The sequence below is a fragment of the Pan troglodytes genome, chromosome 10 (genome assembly GCF_028858775.2).
Source record: "Pan troglodytes isolate AG18354 chromosome 10, NHGRI_mPanTro3-v2.0_pri, whole genome shotgun sequence".
Taxonomy (NCBI): domain Eukaryota; kingdom Metazoa; phylum Chordata; class Mammalia; order Primates; family Hominidae; genus Pan; species Pan troglodytes.
In genome coordinates this window covers 14146859-14165968 of record NC_072408.2, presented here as the reverse complement: position 1 = coordinate 14165968, position 19110 = coordinate 14146859, and the positions used below count along the sequence as shown (strand labels likewise).

Genomic DNA, 19110 nt, shown 5'->3' with positions numbered 1-19110 from the left:
TATTTTCATGTATATATGAAATATATTTATGATTGATAGGTAGGTAGGTAGATAGAGGCTGGGCACAGTGGTTTCACCTCTATAATCCCAGCACTTTGGGAGGCCGAGGTGGGAGGATCACTTGAGCCCATGAGTTCTAGACCAGCCTGGCAACATAGAGAGACTCTGTCTCTACAAAAAAATACAAAAATTATCAGGCATAGTGGCATGCATCTGTAGTCCAAGCTACATAGGAGGCTGAAGTGGGAGAATTGCTTGAGCCCAGGGGAGGTGGGTCAAGGCTGCAGTGAGCTTTGATCACACCACTGCACTCCATTCTGGGCGACATAGCAAAATCCTGTCTCAAAAATATTTATCAGTAGGAAATGCAGGAGGGCACAGTGGCTCATGCCTGTAATGCCAACGCTCTGGGAGGCCAAGGCAGGAGGATCACTGGAGGCCAGGAGTTCAAGACCAGCCTGGGCAACATAGTGAGACCCCATCTCTACAAAAAAAAAAGTATCCAGGCAAGATGGTACATGCCTATAGTCCCAGCTACTCAGGTGGCCAAGGCAAGGGGATCGCTTGAGCCCAGGAGTTCAAGGCCACAGCAAGCAATGACTATGCCTCTGTACTCTAGCCAGAGTGGCAGAGCAAGGCCCTGACTCTAGAAAATAAAAATTTAAATGGTAAAAAAAAAAAAAAAAGTTTAATTGCCAGAAGAATTCCTTCACTGAGAACTTGTCCATCCTGTGTTTCAGCATCAATTCAACCAAGAAATGAAGGAGCAGATTCAAAGAGGTTATTTTTATTATCTTACCTCCACTGGGTTTTCAGTCCCAATGGAGATTGTGAGGCCTGGCAAGACCTTGAGATCAGTAGCATCCCTGAGGGGTAAACACAAGACTGGTCCACTGTCTGCTGCCCTGACTTTCCTACAACTCTTAGAGGTTTGCAGTCCCCATTCCTCATAGCCAGCCATAGAAATCTTTCCCTGAAACAGGAAACACTTTGGGCAGCAGAGCTTCTCATCCCATTCCAGGTAGACAACCACACCCCTAAACACTCCTCTCCATAACTGAAGGTCAGAGGGTGAAGGGAATAGTCTCTGCTCTCTGTGACCAGGAACTTCACTCGTTCCTTTCCAGCATCATTCCTGCTCTCAAGCGCCTGAGTCTGGGCCTTTTCTACCTAGTGGGCTACACACTGCTCAGCCCCCACATCACAGAAGACTATCTCCTCACTGAAGACTATGACGTGAGTGTCTACTAAAGCAGCAGCAGCATGACTGCACCAGAGCTAGAAAATGGACAGGCAAGGATCCCTATAGATAGCAGAGAAGTAGGAAATATCATCTACAAGTGCATGTTGGTTTTGCTCTAGATCTGTGAGTTGTCAATGCCAGCCGTGCTAGGACATGTTCATCAGCCAGCACTGAACAACCTTCGCGGGCACAGGGCTGTGCCAGGTGCACATTTAGCACCCCTTGCCTTCTCTAGGAGCCGCTCCTAGCTTGCCTTATCACATCCACGTGACCCCTCAGAGCACAGCAGCTTCTGATTCTCCATCCTATTTTCTTCTCTTGACTGATATATTTGGGCACTTCTAGGGAATTCAGAAACCAAAGGAAGGGGGGAAGTGCTGGCTTTTGCTCCTGCCCAGCTGAAAGTCTTGAAAACAGTTCAGTAATTCTGGGCAGGTTTATCTCCTTAAATTAAAATCCAATATGGGCCCCTCTGTACTTAACATTCCAAATGCTCATTCCAAACACTTTGCCAACGAAGGCAAACAGTAGAGAAGTTAAATACAGTGCTGCCCTTGAGGCTCTCCAAGGGAAAGGTGAATGAATATTCTCCAGGCCCTCTGCTTATTCCTCTCCGCCTATTGTGAAGGCAATCAGGCCAGACTATTGAGGGCATCTGGCAGCAGGACTCAGGCAGGTATGAAGTAGCCAGCCACAAGTGTGAAAAGGAAGAGTGCTGAAACTGCCTAGTCATGCGATATCCCTAATGCACTGTGCTTTCTTCCCTCAAGAACCACCCCTTCTGGTTCCGCTGCATGTACATGCTGATCTGGGGCAAGTTTGTGCTGTACAAATATGTCACCTGTTGGCTGGTCACAGTAAGTAGAAAAGTTGAAACAGGGTCCTATTTAGACAAGCCATCGGGGCTGGTGTGGGGAGTGGCAAGAGCCCTAACTGAGCTATTCCCTCTCAGGAAGGAGTATGCATTTTGACGGGCCTGGGCTTCAATGGCTTTGAAGAAAAGGGCAAGGCAAAGTGGGATGCCTGTGCCAACATGAAGGTGTGGCTCTTTGAAACAAACCCCCGCTTCACTGGCACCATTGCCTCATTCAACATCAACACCAACGCCTGGGTGGCCCGGTGAGCTGCTGGTGGGGAGCCTGGACCCTGGTTCCTTCCTTCCACTGTCTTCCCAGATGGGAGGGCAGGGGTGTACCATGTCACCCCTATGTGTCTTTCCCACCTGGGCAGAACCCCCTGTCGCTCACAATGACTTTGACCCCCACCTATACCCCCCCGCAAAAAAACCATTACTGTCATATTTGAAAAAAAGGCAAGATATAAAAATGCGTTAAGACCTGGGTGTTACTCCAGCTCTGCCAATGGACTTATGTCCTCCACTGCCCTGTTTATCAACAGCTTTACTTGTTTGTCCCCACCACTAGAGTGTGGGCAGCTTGAGTAGAGTGTCTGGTTCACCACTGAACTCAGCATCAGCCTCAGTCACTGCTGCTGAACCAAGTGGCTCGTGCGCACACGGTCTCCAGCTCCGCCTTGGGTCTGCTTTCCATCTCTAAAAGTAATCAGTCAGCACTGCCTCCTGAACCCTCTGGGGGCTACACGTGGGAGCCCACCAGCACTCCACTCCAATCCTCAGGGTGAGGACCCAGAGGCAGGTGGCGGGATGCAAGGACCAGTCAGTTTGAGGGTCGCCCCACCCACCCTTTTCTCCAGCTACATCTTCAAACGACTCAAGTTCCTTGGAAATAAAGAACTCTCTCAGGGTCTCTCGTTGCTATTCCTGGCCCTCTGGCACGGCCTGCACTCAGGATACCTGGTCTGCTTCCAGATGGAATTCCTCATTGTTATTGTGGAAAGACAGGTAGGCCTCCAGGGTGGGGGTGAAGGGGAATATAAGGGACAAGATGCTGATGAGCTCCTCCTCCCTCCCCAGGCTGCCAGGCTCATTCAAGAGAGCCCCACCCTGAGCAAGCTGGCCGCCATTACTGTCCTCCAGCCCTTCTACTATTTGGTGCAACAGACCATCCACTGGCTCTTCATGGGTTACTCCATGACTGCCTTCTGCCTCTTCACGTGGGACAAATGGCTTAAGGCAAGTGAAGGCCTGCTTGTGAGACTGGGAGGGACTCACCGCAACCTCAAAGGTTGCAAAGGACACTCCAGGCCTGTCTACCTTAGTGGCCTCTCTCTCCACAGGTGTATAAATCCATCTATTTCCTTGGCCACATCTTCTTCTTGAGCCTACTATTCATATTGCCTTATATTCACAAAGCAATGGTGCCAAGGAAAGAGAAGTTAAAGAAGATGGAATAATCCATTTCCCTGGTAAGTTAATACAGCTAAACTAAAACTACCACCAGGTTACAGAATAGAGCAACAGACTGGAAAAAAACAATAGTATTAGAAATCTGGGGTGAATTCCAAGGATTAGCCTGGCTACTAAGGAACACAGTATGGGCAATGACTACTGTGACTTATTGAGGCATGCTAGGAAACATCTGGAAGGGCTACAGACCAGGAATTACAGGAGTAACTAACCAGCCTTCCAAACTCGTCTTGTCTTGCAGGTGGCCTATGCAGGACTGGTGCAGAAACTACTTGTCTCCCTTTTCACAGCACTCCTTTGCCCCAGAGCAGAGAATGGAAAAGCCAGGGAGGTGGAAGATCGATGCTTCCAGCTGTGCCTCTGCTGCCAGCCAAGTCTTCATTTGGGGCCAAAGGGGAAACTTTTTTTTGGAGAAGGAGTCTTGCTTTGTCACCCACGCTGGAATGCAGTGGCACGATCTCAGCTCACCGCAACCTCCACCTCCCGGGTTCAAGTGATTTTCCTGCCTCAGCCTCCCAAGTAGCTGGGAATACAGGCACGCCACCATGCCCAGCTAATTTTTGTATTTTCAGTAGAAACGGGATTTCACCACGTTGGCCAGGCTGGTCTCGAACTCCTGACCGCAAGTGATCCACCCGCCTCCGCCTCCCAAAGTGCTGGGATTACAGGCGTGAGCCACCGTGCCCAGCCCAAAGGGGAAACTCTTGTGGGAGGAGCAGAGGGGCTCACATCTCCCCTCTGATTCCCCCATGCACATTGCCTTATCTCTCCCCATCTAGCCAGGAATCTATTGTGTTTTTCTTCTGCCAATTTACTATGATTGTGTATGTGCCGCTACCACCACCCCCCCCATGGGGGGGTGGAGAGGGGTGCAAGGCCCTGCCTGCTCCACTTTTTCTACCTTGGAACTGTATTAGATAAAATCACTTCTGTTTGTTCAGTTTTTCACCACTAGCATTCCTGACTGCTCTCTTTCACAGTTCTTCTCCATCATCAGGGTTCTCTCCTTTAGCACATGGGAATCTGGGAGCTAAAGCCTGCCTTCAAAGCATGGAACCAAACTGCAAACTCTGTAACCTCATATCTGTCCCTGAAGTCCCGGGGAACAAACAGTTTTACACCATTGGATACTTTAGGAACCCCAAAACAACCAGGTTTGCAAGAACAGTATTCATAGGATAAACAAAAAGCAAATGTACAGCCTTGGCTTCCCCAAACTCCACAGTCTCAGTGCAGAAAGATCATCTTCCAGCAGTCAGCTCAGACCAGGGTCAAAGGATGTGACATCAACAGTTTCTGGTTTCAGAACGGTTCTACTACTGTCAAATGACCCCCCATACTTCCTCAAAGGCTGTGGTAAGTTTTGCACAGGTGAGGGCAGCAGAAAGGGGGTAGTTACTGATGGACACCATCTTCTCTGTATACTCCACACTGACCTAAGAAAAGAACAGTTTTGTCAGCCAACTCTGTCACTCAGTAGCTGTTTCAACCCTTCTTCAGGGCAGGAAAACTATGGCTGAGCTAGTATTTCAGCTGTGCTGTTGAATATCAAATCCCTACAAAGGATGAAGAAGGTCCTAACTGTGACTTCCAATTATGGCAGCAGTCCTCAAAGGATGTGCCCTGGGGCAGGGTGTGGAACTGTCATGTGTCTTCTAGCTCATTGTAAGCATTGTTAAAATGCCTGCTGCTCTGGGAATTCTATACTAAGTTCAGCTCTACCAAGAATTTCAGGGTTGAGCCCAGACCTTACCTTGCCATGGGCAAAGGCCCCTACCACAAAAACAATAGGATCACTGCTGGGCACCAGCTCACGCACATCACTGACAACCGGGATGGAAAAAGAAGTGCCAACTTTCATACATCCAACTGGAAAGTGATCTGATACTGGATTCTTAATTACCTAAAGTAAAAAAGAGAAAAGTCAGCCCCAGAAACATTCCCAGAACCAGCCTTCAACTAACAGGTTTCAATACCTCACCTTCAAAAGCTTCTGGGGGCCATCAGCTGCTCGAACACTGAGCTTGTGTAAAAGTTGAACTAGAAGGGGGAAAAAGAGTTCAGAGCTAGATGGAGACCACGGTCCTTCTGTCCAGTCATCTAACAAGGAAAACCCCATGGATAAGATGAGTTCCCTGTGTGGTTTATATCTAGACTGGACTCCTGAAATGTTAGGAACAAACAGTTGCCAAGCATATGGCTAGCTGTACAGTGATGGGTTCAGACTCCCTCTTTCACTCAGCCAGGAAGCTACTGCAAGAACAGGAGTGGAGTTTCCACAAACATAGAAAAATAATAACAGTCCTTGTCCTGGTATTAATCATGATGTTCTCCCATTTCCTTGCTTAAAAATCCCACATTTAGTTCTCCCTTTTCCTCTTCCTCCCTTCTTCCCTACTGACAAGTTCATTCTAACTTTGTTCTAAGGCTTCTTACCCATGAGGCCACAAAAGCGGTCAAAGGTTCTGGGAATTCGGGTCTGGGGATTCACTTCAATCAGAACATTCTTCTGTGTATGGATATAAACCTGTAGCAAGCCAGCTCGGTTCAGGGGACTATCCATCAGCATCAGCAAACTCTGAGCAAAGCAGAAACCAAGGCATGGTTAAGGCTGAAGAGAGGCAGCACTCAGCTGCCAACCCTTCCATACAGAGGCTCAAAAGGGTTGTGAGCACTGTCCCTGGAGTTACCTGGTGGGTGATGTCTGGCCGCACTTCCCCAGGGTCCCGTCCATTCTTCAACAATATAGACTTGTGCTTGTCACAGTTGAGTAGCTCATATGTCTTCCCTACCTGAAGAACAGGGAACATGACAAAAGAACAGCATAAGCTTCTGTTACCTAGCCCCGTGGTTCTTCAAGTGTGGTCCCCAAACTACCAGCAGCAGCTGCACCTGGAAACTTGTTAGGCAAATTCTCAGGCCCACCCTAGACCTACTAAACCAGAAACACTGGAGGTGGAGCCCAGCAAGCCCTTCGGGGGGTTACTGTGCAGCCTTATTTGCACTCCCCAGTAAATGGTGTTAGAGGGAAACAGGAGGAAGGGCACAACCTGTGACTTCACATTATCTACTAATACACTGGATTTAATTTAAAAACCTGTGGCTGTTAGGCAAGGCCAATGAGACATCCTGGAACTAGGCAAGAGTTAGTAGTTAGCAAGGTTGAATGCTGTGTTTATTACAGGAGCAGTAAGTAGGTACTGTGCAAAATATCGAGTCACCACCCTCAGTTTGCGTACACCAAACATGCACTAAGTGAAGTGCTGCAAATCTGAACAAGAAATGTGAAGGCCAGGCGCGGTGGCTCACGCCTGTAATCCCAGCACTTTGGGAGGCCGAGGCGGGCAGATCACAAGGTCAGGAGATTGAGACCATCGTGGCTAACACGGTGAAACCCCATCTCTACTAAAAATATAAAAAATTAGCCGGGCATGGTGGCAGGCACCTGTAGTCCCAGCTACTTGGGAGGCAGAGGCAGGAGAATGGCATGAACCCAGGAGGCGGAGCTTGCAGCGCCACTGCACTCCAGCCCGGGCAACAGAGCGAGACTCCCATCTCAAAAAAAAGAAATGTGAAAACTAATGATGCAGGAGGCAGTTTAATCAAAGAAAACTCTCAGAAGTAAAATGAAGAGGGGTTATTCCCAGTTTTAAGACAGGCATGGGGGCAGATGCAGTGGCTCACGGCTGTAATCCCAGCACTCTGGGAGGCCAAGGCAGGCAAATCACTTAAGGTCAGGAGTTCAAGACCAGCCTGGGCAACATGGCGAAACCCCACCTCTACTAAAAATACAAAAATTAGCTGGGCATGGTGGCACATGCCTGTAGTCCTAGCTACTTGGGAGGCTAAGGTGGGAGGATGGCTTGAGCCCGGGAGACAGAGACTGCAGTGAGCCAAGACTGTACCATTGCACTCCAGCCTGGGTGACAGAGCAAGACCCTGTCTCAAAAAAAAGAAAAAAGAAAGACTGGCATGAGCAAAGGTACAGATGGAATCAAGACAAAGTAGCCAGGTGTGGTGGCTTATGCCTGTGATCCCAACACTTTAGGAGGCCGAGGCGGAAGGATCACTTGAGCCCAGGAATTTGAGACTGGCCTGGGCAACACGGTGGGACCCTGTCTCACAAAAAAAAAAAAAAAAAAAAATTAGCCAGGCGCAGTGCCATTTGCTGGCAGTCCCAGTTACTCAGGAGGATGAGGTGGGAGGACTGCTTGAGCCAGGGAAGTAAAGGCTGCAGTGAACCATCACACCACTGCACTCTGTTGCCCAGGCAACAGAGCAAGACCCTATCTCAAAAAAGAAACAAAAAAGAAAAAGTGGAAACAAAGAAAGGAAATTTTGAGGAAAATTGGGAGCTGAGACACTGAAGGGCAGTGATTATATATGAAGCTGCTTTGTAAACCACAGAATCCTAATGTATCAAGCACAAAGCCAAAAATAATTCTGGAGTAAGCAGAGCAGGATGGGAATGACTGACAGACACTATCCTAACAACTCTCTGTACACTGGAAAAGACATCAGAAGTTTGATGTTAAAGAAGTGGACTACATCTGTAGCAGCTAAAAGAAATAATTCCAAGTTGCAATTTGGAGTCCCAAGGAGCATTAGGGTGGTCAGTAAAAAGTCTAAAAACAAACTGTTATATACAAATACAAGTTTTGGAAGGCTAAGTTTTTATGTATCACTGGAATGTATATGTCTAGCAACATTCTTGAGATATATGGCTCCAAAAAGTCTGCGAAAAAAGGGATGTAGATTTTGAAATTGAATAGTTGAAGTAATGTCACAGAGAGCACAAAGAACAAATGACCAAGAACTAAGTCCATGAGACACCCTTAGTTATAGAAGAAAAAAACCTTCTTGAATGAATAATACAGTTTCAACCCATTAGTAGGATATAATCATGTTTTCTATTCTTTTAATAGATTACAGGCGCAGGCCTGTAATCCCAGCTACTCTGGAGGCTGAGGCAGGAGAATCGATTGAACCCGGGAGGCGGAGGCTGCAGTGAGCCAAGATCGTGCCACTGCACTCCAGCCTGGTAGAGACTGAGACTCTATCTCAAAAAAAAAAAAAAAAAAAAAAAGTGTATTTAGAACGAAGATTAAAATCCTGGCCTGACTTCTAAACCAATGCGATTTCTTCTGGGCCTATTCAATTAGTTCTAACGGGTAAGAGAAAGGAGGAGGAAGAACACTGCCCAAGGCTTTAAGATAGAGAACTGCTGGTTCTATTACATGTGGGGAAAGAGATGAATGATAGATAAAAATGCAGATGTAAAAGTTTTAAATAATAACCAGGTCTGGACAGTGTATCATAGGTGGATATTAGAGAGAGGTGACTATGGACACTAATGAATTGAAACACGAAGCCCTTACAAAAAGTGTGGGCGGACTAGGCTACATAACTACCTTTCTCATCTGCCCAGTAACTTGTCTTGGGATGTGGAATGACGCAAGGAATGAAACTTTCCTCTGCTTAGACTACTATACCACAGAATCCTGGTAAACCAATTGGAAGCAAGGAGGTGAGGGCTAGAATATCATTCGAAAAGAGCAAAAGAAAATGAGTACTACCGGCCGGGCACAGTGGCTCACGCCTCTAATCCCAACACTTTGGGAGGCCGAGGCGGGCGGATCACTTGAGGTCAGGAGTTCGAGACCAGCGTGGCCAACATGGTGAAACCCCATCTGAACTAAAAATACAAAAAAATTAGCCGGGCGTGGTGGCACGTGCCTGTAGTCCCAGCTACTCCAGAGGCTGAGTCAGGAGAACTGTTTGAAGCCGGGAGGCAGAGGTTGCAGTGAGCCGAGGTCGCGCAACTGCACTCCAGCCTGGGCGACAGAGCGAGACTCCGTCTCAAAAAAAAAAAAAAAAAAAAGAAAGAAAAATGAGTACTACCATCCCAGGATGTCAAATCAACGCAAAGCCAACCAAGCCACCTTCCTTCAAAAGCATCTTTCACCCCTCTCTGCTTTCTACATCCACTCTGGGCCCCTTACCCTCTTTCCACGGAGTCCCAACCTATCGATTTACTACTTCTCCACTTCCTGTCCCAAACTACCTTGACTGTCTCCAGACTGGCCCCTTCCAGCACCACAATAAGCCTACGGCCTCCGATCTTGTTTCCTGCCCCTAGTCGGGGCCGCTTGGGTGGCAGAGCATCCCAGTCCTGTGCCTGCTCCCCGCCGCTTCGTTCACGAGGCTTGAATCCACCACTGGGCGCGGCCATCTTGCAAAAATACCGGAAGTTGCGCTAACGCTCTTAAATAAGAACAGCGCGGCTTCTAATCACAAATTTCCTTCCGGCTGCCATTTTGAAAGTGGGCTAGGAAATGGAGATGACTTGCTGTCTTGCGCTGCCCTCCCTGGGAGGGCAGCCTTCCAGAAAGGGGCGGGACTTCCGTATGCGCGATTCCTGTGCGCGAAGTTCGGGTCCGTAGTGGGCTAAGGGGGAGGGTTTTAAAGGGAGCGCACTTCCGCTGCCCTTTCTTTCGCCAGCCTTACGGGCCCGAACCCTCGTGTGAAGGGTGCAGTACCTAAGCCGGAGCGGGGTAGAGGTGGGCCGGCACCCCCTTCTGACCTCCGGTGCCGCCGGCCTCGAGATCAGACATGGCCCAGAACTTGAAGGACTTGGCGGGGCGGCTGCCCGCCGGGCCCCGGGGCATGGGCACGGCCCTGAAGCTGTTGCTGGGGGCCGGCGCCGTGGCCTACGGTGTGCGCGAATCTGTGTTCACCGGTGAGCAACCTCCGCCCGCTCGCCGGACGCTTCCAGTCCCTCCCCCAAACCCCTTGCCCTGTCCCCGCGCCCCTCCACGAGCCTAGCATTTCCTCTGAGCAGCGGCCTGGCCTGATCACCACCCATCTCCCCACAGTGGAAGGCGGGCACAGAGCCATCTTCTTCAATCGGATCGGTGGAGTGCAGCAGGACACTATCCTGGCCGAGGGCCTTCACTTCAGGTAATGGCGGGCAGAGCCTGCTGACCCTGACCTTTCACCCTTGACGCCGACCCAGCAGTGGCTATAGTCGGACGTGCAACAGGATTGAACGCTGCTCTTTTCCCACCCTCCTCATCCCTGCCCCTAGGATAGTGGGTGCTGCGCGAACCTCCAGCAGCATACAAACTGTTGTTTTCCAAAGGGACAAGAGAATCTCTCCTTGTCTGTAGTCGTGGAGAGGAGCAGGCCAAAAAACGCGTGGTGAGGGGAAACTGGGCAAGGCTAGTAAAACTGCGGCCTTTTCTTTTTTTTTTTTTTTTTGGAGAGGGAGTCTTGCTCTGTCGCCCAGGCTGGAGTGCAGTGGCGCGATCTCGGCTCACTGCAACCTCCGCCTCCTCATTTCAAGCGATTCTCCTGCCTCAGCCTCACGAGTAGCTGGGATTACAGGCGCCCGCCACCACGCCCGGCTAATTTTTGTATTTTAATAGAGACGGGGTTTCACTATGTAGATCAAGCTGGTCTCGAACTCCTGACCTCAAATGATCCGCCCGCCTCAGCTTCCCAAAGTGCTGGGATTATAGGCGTGAGCCACCGCGCCCGGCCGAAACTGCAGCCTCTTAATACCTATCCCTGTCCTCTCCAGGATCCCTTGGTTCCAGTACCCCATTATCTATGACATTCGGGCCAGACCTCGAAAAATCTCCTCCCCTACAGGCTCCAAAGGTAGGTCTGAGCACTTGGTAATCACATGGCAGGTGGGATGATCAGGGGAGCTGGCAAGAAACCCCAGGGGAATATGGTAGTGTCAGGCCTTTAGGCCTCTTTCCACATCTGCAAGACCTGTAACAAAAATACCTGCCTCCTGCGGTCAAAGCAGCACATTCTGAACACACCGTGTTTGCGTGCTTTTTACTGTCTCCTCCCTGACGTGTATTCAATAAGAGTATTGTTTGTCCCTTGTCTTATTCACTGCCTAGATCAAAGCTTTGTTTTAAAGCCTTTTTTTTTCTAACTGCTTTACTTACTATATCTACAGTTACATCCACTAGTACACTCTGTTCTGGAGAAGTTTGTCCCTACGCTTGACTAGTTCACCTGTTCTCTCCTTCTAGACCATACATAAAAGCCGTGCCTTAGAGTTCCCCAGACCTCTTCCTCCTCCCCACCCACGCACACATATACACCCTGGGTCAGGTCGCTCACCTGTAACCTGTAATGTACTTCTTTGTGCTATACCTAGTGCAGGTCGCTTATTCATTTACTAGACTGGGCCCTGGGAATAAAAGATTCATTAAACAAAATTCTTGTCCCCCAGGTCCTTACAGGAGACATGATTACGGTACAGCACGAAAGCGCCCACGTTAGAGGTTGCACAGAGTACAGAGGGGGAAAGAGTAGTCAGCTCTGCTGGTGACGGGGTTTGCAGTTCAAGGCTTCACAGTGGGTGAGGGTGCATTTCACCTATGCTGCGTCTTGTCTTCCTTGTCAGCCTGATTAACTCTCCTCCCCCCAGGGTAGTGCCAGGCTGTACACCATTGCACAGGGCATACAGGGAGGAACATGAAGGAGAAAATGCTTGGGAAAGGGTGTTTGGCCTTGACCAGCCACTGCTGACCTCAATCTCAGACCTACAGATGGTGAATATCTCCCTGCGAGTGTTGTCTCGACCCAATGCTCAGGAGCTTCCTAGCATGTACCAGCGCCTAGGGCTGGACTACGAGGAACGAGTGTTGCCGTCCATTGTCAACGAGGTGCTCAAGAGTGTGGTGGCCAAGTTCAATGCCTCACAGCTGATCACCCAGCGGGCCCAGGTCTGACTCCCACCACCATCTGCGTGGTGTCAGCCTTTCCTTCCTAGGCCCAGAGTATTGGGAATTAGGAAAGGCAGCTTATTAGAAAAGCATTGTCACCCTAGTGCCATTTCCACCTAAAAGCTGTGCTAATTGCCACTGTGAAATAAGGAGAGCCAGCATTAGAACTCAATAGCACTCGGTGTTAGGAAGCACAGAGGAAAATGGCCAAGTCTTGGCTTTTCCTGCACCTCTTTGAGCAGAGAGGCTTATGTTACAGGTTTGCCTGACAGGAAGCTAAGGCAGTGCATGTTGTATTGAGAGTGAAAGGTTAGGGGTCGCAACCTTCCTTTCAGTTCCCCAGTCCCCTCGAACCACCCCTCCCTTCCCCTCTTCACCCCTGCCCTCAGGTATCCCTGTTGATCCGCCGGGAGCTGACAGAGAGGGCCAAGGACTTCAGCCTCATCCTGGATGATGTGGCCATCACAGAGCTGAGCTTTAGCCGAGAGTACACAGCTGCTGTAGAAGCCAAACAAGTGGGTGAGTCGCAAGAGCCGTGGGGTGAGGGCTTCTGAGATGCAGGAGGAGGAAAGATTCCATGGGTGGGGCTCCTGACCCAGGACAGGGTCTCCCTGACTCTCTCCCACCACAGCCCAGCAGGAGGCCCAGCGGGCCCAATTCTTGGTAGAAAAAGCAAAGCAGGAACAGCGGCAGAAGATTGTGCAGGCCGAGGGTGAGGCCGAGGCTGCCAAGATGATATCCTTCTGCTGGAGAGATCTCAGCCCAGCCCCTAGGGCACCTGAGTTCCCCATCCTCCTTCATGGGCAGGCTGATGAGACTAAGGCGAATGCGACTCCGTGCTCTCTGGCCCTTGGCTCCTTGTTGGGGGTGGGGACTACAGATGAGATCTGAAATCTTAGTGGTAGTACCTGAGCCATGACTCCCCACTGTAAGGCCAGATCAATAGCATTGGTGGCCTTGCCTTCATTTCTGCTGCTGCCCCTAGTTCCTGGCAGCAGCCTGCAGGGAGGCCCACAGGTGGGGTCCAAGGTAGGGCTGGGCACAAGCCACCTGAGCGCAACCTTGGATCTGACAGCCCAGAGGAGGACTGCAGCAAGGGAGTGTGGTAAGGACGGGGCCAGGGATTGAGACCTGCCCTTGCATGAACCTTAACCCTCCTCACCTTGGAGAAGCACTGAGCAAGAACCCTGGCTACATCAAACTTCGCAAGATTCGAGCAGCCCAGAATATCTCCAAGACGGTGAGTGTGTCAGCCCAGCGTCTCTGATGGGGCTGCCTTGAGAAAGTGCTTTCAGTTAAGGCACATTGAGGTGAGGAAATTCGAACCTTGCTTGTTCGGGTTTCTACTCAGATTGGCTTCTCTGGCCGGCGCGGTGGCTCACGCATGTAATCCCCGCACTTTGGGAGGCCAAGGTGGGTGGATCACCTGAGGTCAGGAGTTCGAGACCAGCCTGGCCAACATGGTGAAACCCCATCTCTACTAAAAATACAGAAGATAATGAGCCTGCTGTGGTGGCGTTTAGCTATATTCCCAGCTACGCAGGAGGCTGAGGCAGGAGAATCACTTGAACCCAGGAGGCGGAAGTTGCAGTGAGCTGAGATCATGCCACTGCACTCCAGCCTGAGCAACAGAGCAAGACTCCGTCTCAAAAATAAATAAATAAAAAATTGGCTTCTCTGATACTCCTCCTATCAAGAATGATTCCTCTGGGTTCCCTGACCTTTTGTTCTAATCATAGCTGCTGCTCAGCGCTCTGGATCCCTAAATGCGAGCAGAAACCACGTGTTACTCATTGCTGCACCCCTGCCCTAATCTGCATGTGTTCCATGTTAAGTAGCTGCTGAATTGCAGGGGTCGGAATTGAGGTCTTTGCTTAATGCAAGCATCTGTCTTATTTCCTGCCCTGTAGATCGCCACATCACAGAATCGTATCTATCTCACGGCTGACAACCTTGTGCTGAACCTACAGGATGAAAGTTTCACCAGGTGAGAGATGTGGCCACACTGTGGGGTATCACCAAGAACATGGGACCTGAGTCTGGTTGCTTGGGCTCTGGAGCCTGCTACAGCTATTCATATGGCTCAGAGACATTGAACCAAAATTAGAAAAGGGGGTGGTTGACAGTTTCTATCTTGCATCTCATAGGATTGATTTTATGAGATCAAATAGGATTATTCACATCAAAAGCACTTTAATTATAAAGTTTTCATCTAACCAAAAAGTGATGAAAGATGATACTCAGTTTTCTTACTCAAGAGCCCTCAAACTCCTCTGGTGAATGGAGGGATGTTAGGAAAGGAGATGAGAAATAGCAGTGGCCATAAGAACATGCCTCCTCCTTTCATGAGCCTGAGATTCCTGGCTGTCAACCCTGTTTGTCTTTTCTCTTGGGAGCAAAGGAGGGTTCAAAGCTGAGTGGGGCCTGAAGCTGTCAATTAACATGTGCATTTCTCTTCTCTGTTTCTTGTTCATCTGGCGATCTGGCACCACAGGGGAAGGTAAGCTGTTGCTGCTTCTGTGGGGTCCTGCAGGCCACCTTCTCCCAGTACCCGCCTCCTACCCTACCCCCTTTCCCACCTCCCCGAAGACAAACCCTCAATCAGGGTAGGAGGGTCGTAGAGGGAATGGCCTAGAGTGTCCTGCCTCTCACATTTATGTCCCCTAATAATGTCATTATCTATCTTTTTTTTTCTACAGTGACAGCCTCATCAAGGGTAAGAAATGAGCCTAGTCACCAAGAACTCCACCCCCAGAGGAAGTGGATCTGCTTCTCCAGTTTTTGAGGAGCCAGCCAGGGGTCCAGCACAGCCCTACCCCGCCCCAGTATCATGCGATGGTCCCCCACACCGGTTCCCTGAACCCCTCTTGGATTAAGGAAGACTGAAGACTAGCCCCTTTTCTGGGGAGTTACTTTCCTCCTCCCTGTGTTAACTGGGGCTGTTGGGGACAGTGCGTGATTTCTCAGTGATTTCCTACAGTGTTGTTCCCTCCCTCAAGGCTGGGAGGAGATAAACACCAACCCAGGAATTCTCAATAAATTTTTATTACTTAACCTGAAGTCAAGGCTTCACGTGTTCATGAACTGGGTAACTGGCAGCAAGCATGCGCACGTTCACATATGCGCTCCTGGGTCTGTCTTTGTGTGTGCCAGCAGGGGGCGCCAAAGAATCTGGCTGGGGCGGCTAAGGGGAAGCAAGGCCTGGGCTCCGAAACAGGACCCAAGCTGGGAAGGCTGGCCCTGAGTTCTCGCGGCCCAGCTGTGCTCTTCACCCCACCCTCCATTTCTCCCACATCACCCATTTTTTTAAGGCTGGACAGCCATGGCTTTGCTGAGCCAGATTAAAAATCTGATGACCCCAACAGGAGCTGCTTCCTTGGTAGCAGGGTTCCTTGTGGCTGTGGGGAGCCTGCCTGTGCCTGTTAAGGCACTTCTGTGCCCAGAAGCCCAGTGGATCGCGTGGCCTGCTGTAGGCCCCCCAGACTCCATTTCTCAGTCACCAGGCGTGAGGAGCTGCTAGCTAACAGGCCTCCCCTGGGGAGGTGGGCTTTTCATCCCCACAGTTCCGGGGCCAACAGAACAGGTGCCTGTCTGTTCAGTCCACAGATAAGCTGACACTTATCTTCCCAAGACAGGCCTTCCCGAATCTCAGGCACCAGAGAAACAGAGCCACCGTTTATACCTGAATCTCCCACTACTGCCCATTTCCCATCCCTGCGGGGAGACAAGGAAGATGTGGAACTCAGACAAAACATAGGCGCAAAGTATGTACAGGAACTGCCAAATGCAGATAGGGCAGCAGGTGGATCTGAACAGAGGGACTGGGTTAATCTGCTTCGATTTTTAAGATATTTTTCTCTGCTTGGGGTTGAGTATCATGAAAGACGAAGCAGACGTCGCAGCCCCAATCCTGAGTTGCTGGGAGGCTAAGATGAGATAAACAACTAGACAAAAGACAGGTCAAGTGACTTGGATCAGTCTTCCTCATGTTCCCCTTCACACTTTATTTATTTCATGTTCCCAAGGCGGGAAGACAATGGAGGTGCCTAGGGAACCAGTGTTTCCACATCTTGCTGCAACTGTAAAGGCAGCCATTTTGTCTCCTTCCCATTGTTCCCCTTTGCCTAGTGATTCGTCCCCCATCCAGAGGGGTGAAGGTCAGAGGTTGTTGGTCAGTAGTCCTCCATGGTCTTCAGGGCTCCCTGAAGGTTACTGCCGAGAGAACCCACCCGGGGGCCATCTTTACCAGACAGTGTTAGGAGCTTCACAATTAGACCATCCAACACTGTACTGGAAGATGGACCCAGGGCCGGCCGACAGAGAACTACGGTGCGCGCTCACCAGTTGCTACAGGGACCCTGGCCACAGGCCAGGTGAGGTCTCTTGAGAGGGGGCGAGCCAACCCCAAGCTCAAGGTCGACTGTGGGTTCTGGATCCACCAGGTGACAAATCGCACTGGGTGGGAGGAGGGGCTGGGGCCCATTGTGTCCCTTAGTGGCAGCCAGCCAACAAGAACCACCCTTTGTGCAACGCTCTCAGCTCAAGACGAGGGGCTTCTGGGGTGCGTGGGAAGTGGGGAGGGGGCTGCAGCCAGCTAAGGGCTGGGGACCTGAGGCGATGGATGTTGCTGACACAGGGACAGGGGCCTCCATCATTACCCGGCAGTATTAGAGACTCCCAACCGCACCCAAACACTGCTGGGTAAGACGAGGGCCCCCGCCCAGCCCGCCCACCTTGGGTCAGGCAGCTTCAGGCCCAGGATCCCTGCGGAAAAGCTGCAGATCCCTGGCTCCCATCCCCCCACCACCCGAGTCCCTGGGGACACTTCCTGGTGAGCCCTGCTGCCCGCCACCAGCCACACCCTGGGTCGCTGATCACTAGGCCCAGGTTGCAGTCCAAGCAGGCCCTCCGAAGCCCCTCGACCGTCGGCCCGCCGCCTCTGAGCCACCTTCCCCTACCCCCGCAGCCTTTCCCGACCCGCAACACACACCGATTTACCCACCCTCATCCCCCCTCTGCAGTCCCAAGCTCAGCCCAGGACCTCTCCCCTGGTGGCCTTTACCTGTCACCGGGCCCACCTGCCCCCAGAGAGTGGGTGCTGGGGAGACGAAGGGGCTTTAAGGCCCCAGATTCCACGGCCTAGAGCCCGCCCTGGCCTCCGCTCTTCCTCCTTCCTTCTCCGCCTGCCGGGCAGCGCAGGCTCTTTACCTGGGCCCCGCCTGCCACCCTGCGCACAGGTGTGTCCTCCTGCCATAGGCTGCCCCCCCACTGCCTTAACCCCTTCCCTCCCAGCGCCAGCCACGGGCACCTCCTCTAAGGCTTGGCCACTCCTCTAGGCCTCCCACCCTCTCCCAGGGGCCTCTTTTCTCCAACCTGCCTAGTCTCACCCCTGTCTCCAGAGGAACAAAAAGTGGGGGCTGTCCTTGGGTCCCCTCCCCACAGCAGATGCTGCCCCCAGGACTAGCCCATTCCTCTGTGGCCTCAGACCCTGCCCACAGCGGAGCTGGCAGGCCAGAGAGATCCCTGAGGTCAGCGAGGGGTCAGCTGGGCAGGAGTTGGGCTGTGCCGCCACGCAGTGCCCAGCCTGTGCTGGGATCCCCTGAGGGAAAGGGGAGGGAGAAGGCCCCGCCAGGCCTGTGAAGGGCAGGCGGGTCCCAGCAAGGTGCCGCTAGTGTGAAGTTACCCACCGCTACCCAGGGACCCCAGCTGGCCCAGAGCATCAGCCCTGCCCCTCGATTGAGGACTGCAGAGGGAATGATCGCGCTCCACTCTCCGGACCGAGCTGCTCCCGGACCCACCTCACAGCACAGCCCTCAGTGGAGTCCAAGTCCCACCCCAAGGGCAGGTAGCCCAAGGGCGGTTAGAGGAGGTGGGACTTGCCTTTGTGCAGCTGCGGCTTGTATAGAAAGGGCGTTGCTGGGAGAGGGGACCTGGGCCCGACAGGTGATTGCCCCACCCATGCCCTGGAGGGCCACAGCCCCAGGGAGCTATTGGGTTGCTCAATCCCTCGCTGTTCTCTCTCCCAGGCTTTGTTTGCTTCCTTCTTAATACCCGCCTGCAATTATTTGATGCTTGTGATCGGTTTGTGAATCTGTCTCCCTGACCAGCCTCCTAAGTTCCAGGAGGTCGGGGGACTGTGAATGCCTGTGACGCCGGGGGCTCTGTAAGGATTTGCTGAGTAATGCACGCCCAGCCTCTGGGCTTCGGGACCTGTGCTGTCTCAGCCTTTCCAGGAGTGGGCGCCAGCACTTCCTGAGGGATGACTCCCACCGGCTTTACTCCCCAGGACACCAGTGTTTCAAATAAAGAAGAAACCCCACTCCTGACATGGGGGAAGGGAGAGGGGACAAAAAACAAAGCACTCTTCACGTCAGCCAGCTCTTCAAACTCTGCCCAAGAGGATAAGGGCAGCAGCGGCCTGGATGAGGGGAGGAGCCTGTCCCTGTTCCCGCCAGAGGGGACGCAGCCGGGCTGGCCTCAGGTCTGCGCTTCCGGCTGTTAACTACTCTTCTTAGTTCAGATCTGGAAGTCAGCATCAGGGGAGGGTGATCAGGGCCCCCCTGAGGGTGGCCCCAGCTGCAACTCCAGGGTAAGGAGTGTGGGCTCTGGGGTCAGACGGCCTGGGTTCGAATCCCAGCCTCACTGTTCCATAGCCCTGTGACCTTGGGCAAGTGACCAAGTTACTTAGTTTTTCTGTCCCTCAGTTTCCGCCACGGTAAAATGAGAATGACAAAAGTGCCTAGACTGAACTAACGTGTGTAGTCTTTTAGTGCCTGGGCACATGGCAAGCG

General features: G+C 51.7%; 3 protein-coding genes, 1 long non-coding RNA gene and 3 other non-coding genes across 10 annotated transcripts in view; 3 read left to right on the top strand and 4 right to left on the bottom strand.

Moving 5' to 3' along the window:
• The window catches only part of LPCAT3 (lysophosphatidylcholine acyltransferase 3), a 42590-nt gene extending 38073 nt beyond the window's left edge, over window positions 1-4517 (top strand). The window contains exons 7-13 of one of the 3 annotated variants that reach the window (XR_010147953.1): window positions 1128-1236; window positions 2014-2100; window positions 2196-2362; window positions 2642-3104; window positions 3177-3335; window positions 3440-3568; window positions 3811-4517. Coding sequence is in view for 2 of the 3 variants with exons in the window: in XM_009424733.4 (XP_009423008.1) it covers window positions 1128-1236; window positions 2014-2100; window positions 2196-2362; window positions 2957-3335; window positions 3440-3556 (859 nt within the window). In the remaining variant the exon portion in view is untranslated. Of the gene's footprint in view, window positions 1-1127; window positions 1237-2013; window positions 2101-2195; window positions 2363-2641; window positions 3336-3439; window positions 3569-3810 lie in introns of all 3 variants that reach the window. The other 2 variants (XM_508979.8, XM_009424733.4) reach the window with 2 other exon arrangements.
• EMG1 (EMG1 N1-specific pseudouridine methyltransferase) lies at window positions 772-10045 on the bottom strand. Of its 2 annotated transcripts, XM_003313470.7 has the most exons (6): window positions 9634-10045; window positions 6260-6361; window positions 6006-6147; window positions 5551-5609; window positions 5323-5472; window positions 772-5005 (listed from the first exon to the last, which is right to left on the bottom strand). In XM_003313470.7, exons 1-6 carry the CDS (start codon window positions 9799-9801, stop codon window positions 4892-4894), a joined length of 735 nt encoding a protein of 244 aa, XP_003313518.1. In that variant the 5' UTR covers window positions 9802-10045; the 3' UTR covers window positions 772-4891. The 2 variants fall into 2 exon arrangements, with proteins under 2 accessions (XP_003313518.1, XP_016778364.1); XM_016922875.4 differs by lacking the exon at window positions 5323-5472 and having other exon boundaries at window positions 4725-5005; window positions 9634-9882.
• Window positions 10046-10172: 127 nt separating this feature from the next.
• On the top strand, window positions 10173-15379 carry PHB2 (prohibitin 2). The gene is made up of 8 exons (XM_054664046.2): window positions 10173-10308; window positions 10445-10529; window positions 11152-11231; window positions 12135-12319; window positions 12709-12838; window positions 12951-13054; window positions 13482-13559; window positions 14230-15379. Exons 1-8 carry the CDS (start codon window positions 10182-10184, stop codon window positions 14308-14310), a joined length of 870 nt encoding a protein of 289 aa, XP_054520021.1. The 5' UTR covers window positions 10173-10181; the 3' UTR covers window positions 14311-15379.
• On the top strand, window positions 13124-13393 carry LOC112205182 (small nucleolar RNA U89). The gene has a single exon (XR_002939026.1). It is a non-coding gene; the product is annotated as a small nucleolar RNA U89 (small nucleolar RNA).
• Window positions 15380-16284: 905 nt separating the features above from the next.
• LOC129136600 (uncharacterized) lies at window positions 16285-17485 on the bottom strand. The gene is made up of 2 exons (XR_008538431.2): window positions 17382-17485; window positions 16285-16531 (listed from the first exon to the last, which is right to left on the bottom strand). It is a non-coding gene; the product is annotated as an uncharacterized LOC129136600 (long non-coding RNA).
• On the bottom strand, window positions 16541-16634 carry MIR141 (microRNA mir-141). The gene has a single exon (NR_035674.1). It is a non-coding gene; the product is annotated as a microRNA mir-141 (primary transcript).
• MIR200C (microRNA mir-200c) lies at window positions 16951-17059 on the bottom strand. The gene has a single exon (NR_106638.1). It is a non-coding gene; the product is annotated as a microRNA mir-200c (primary transcript).
• Window positions 17486-19110: the final 1625 nt, after the last annotated feature.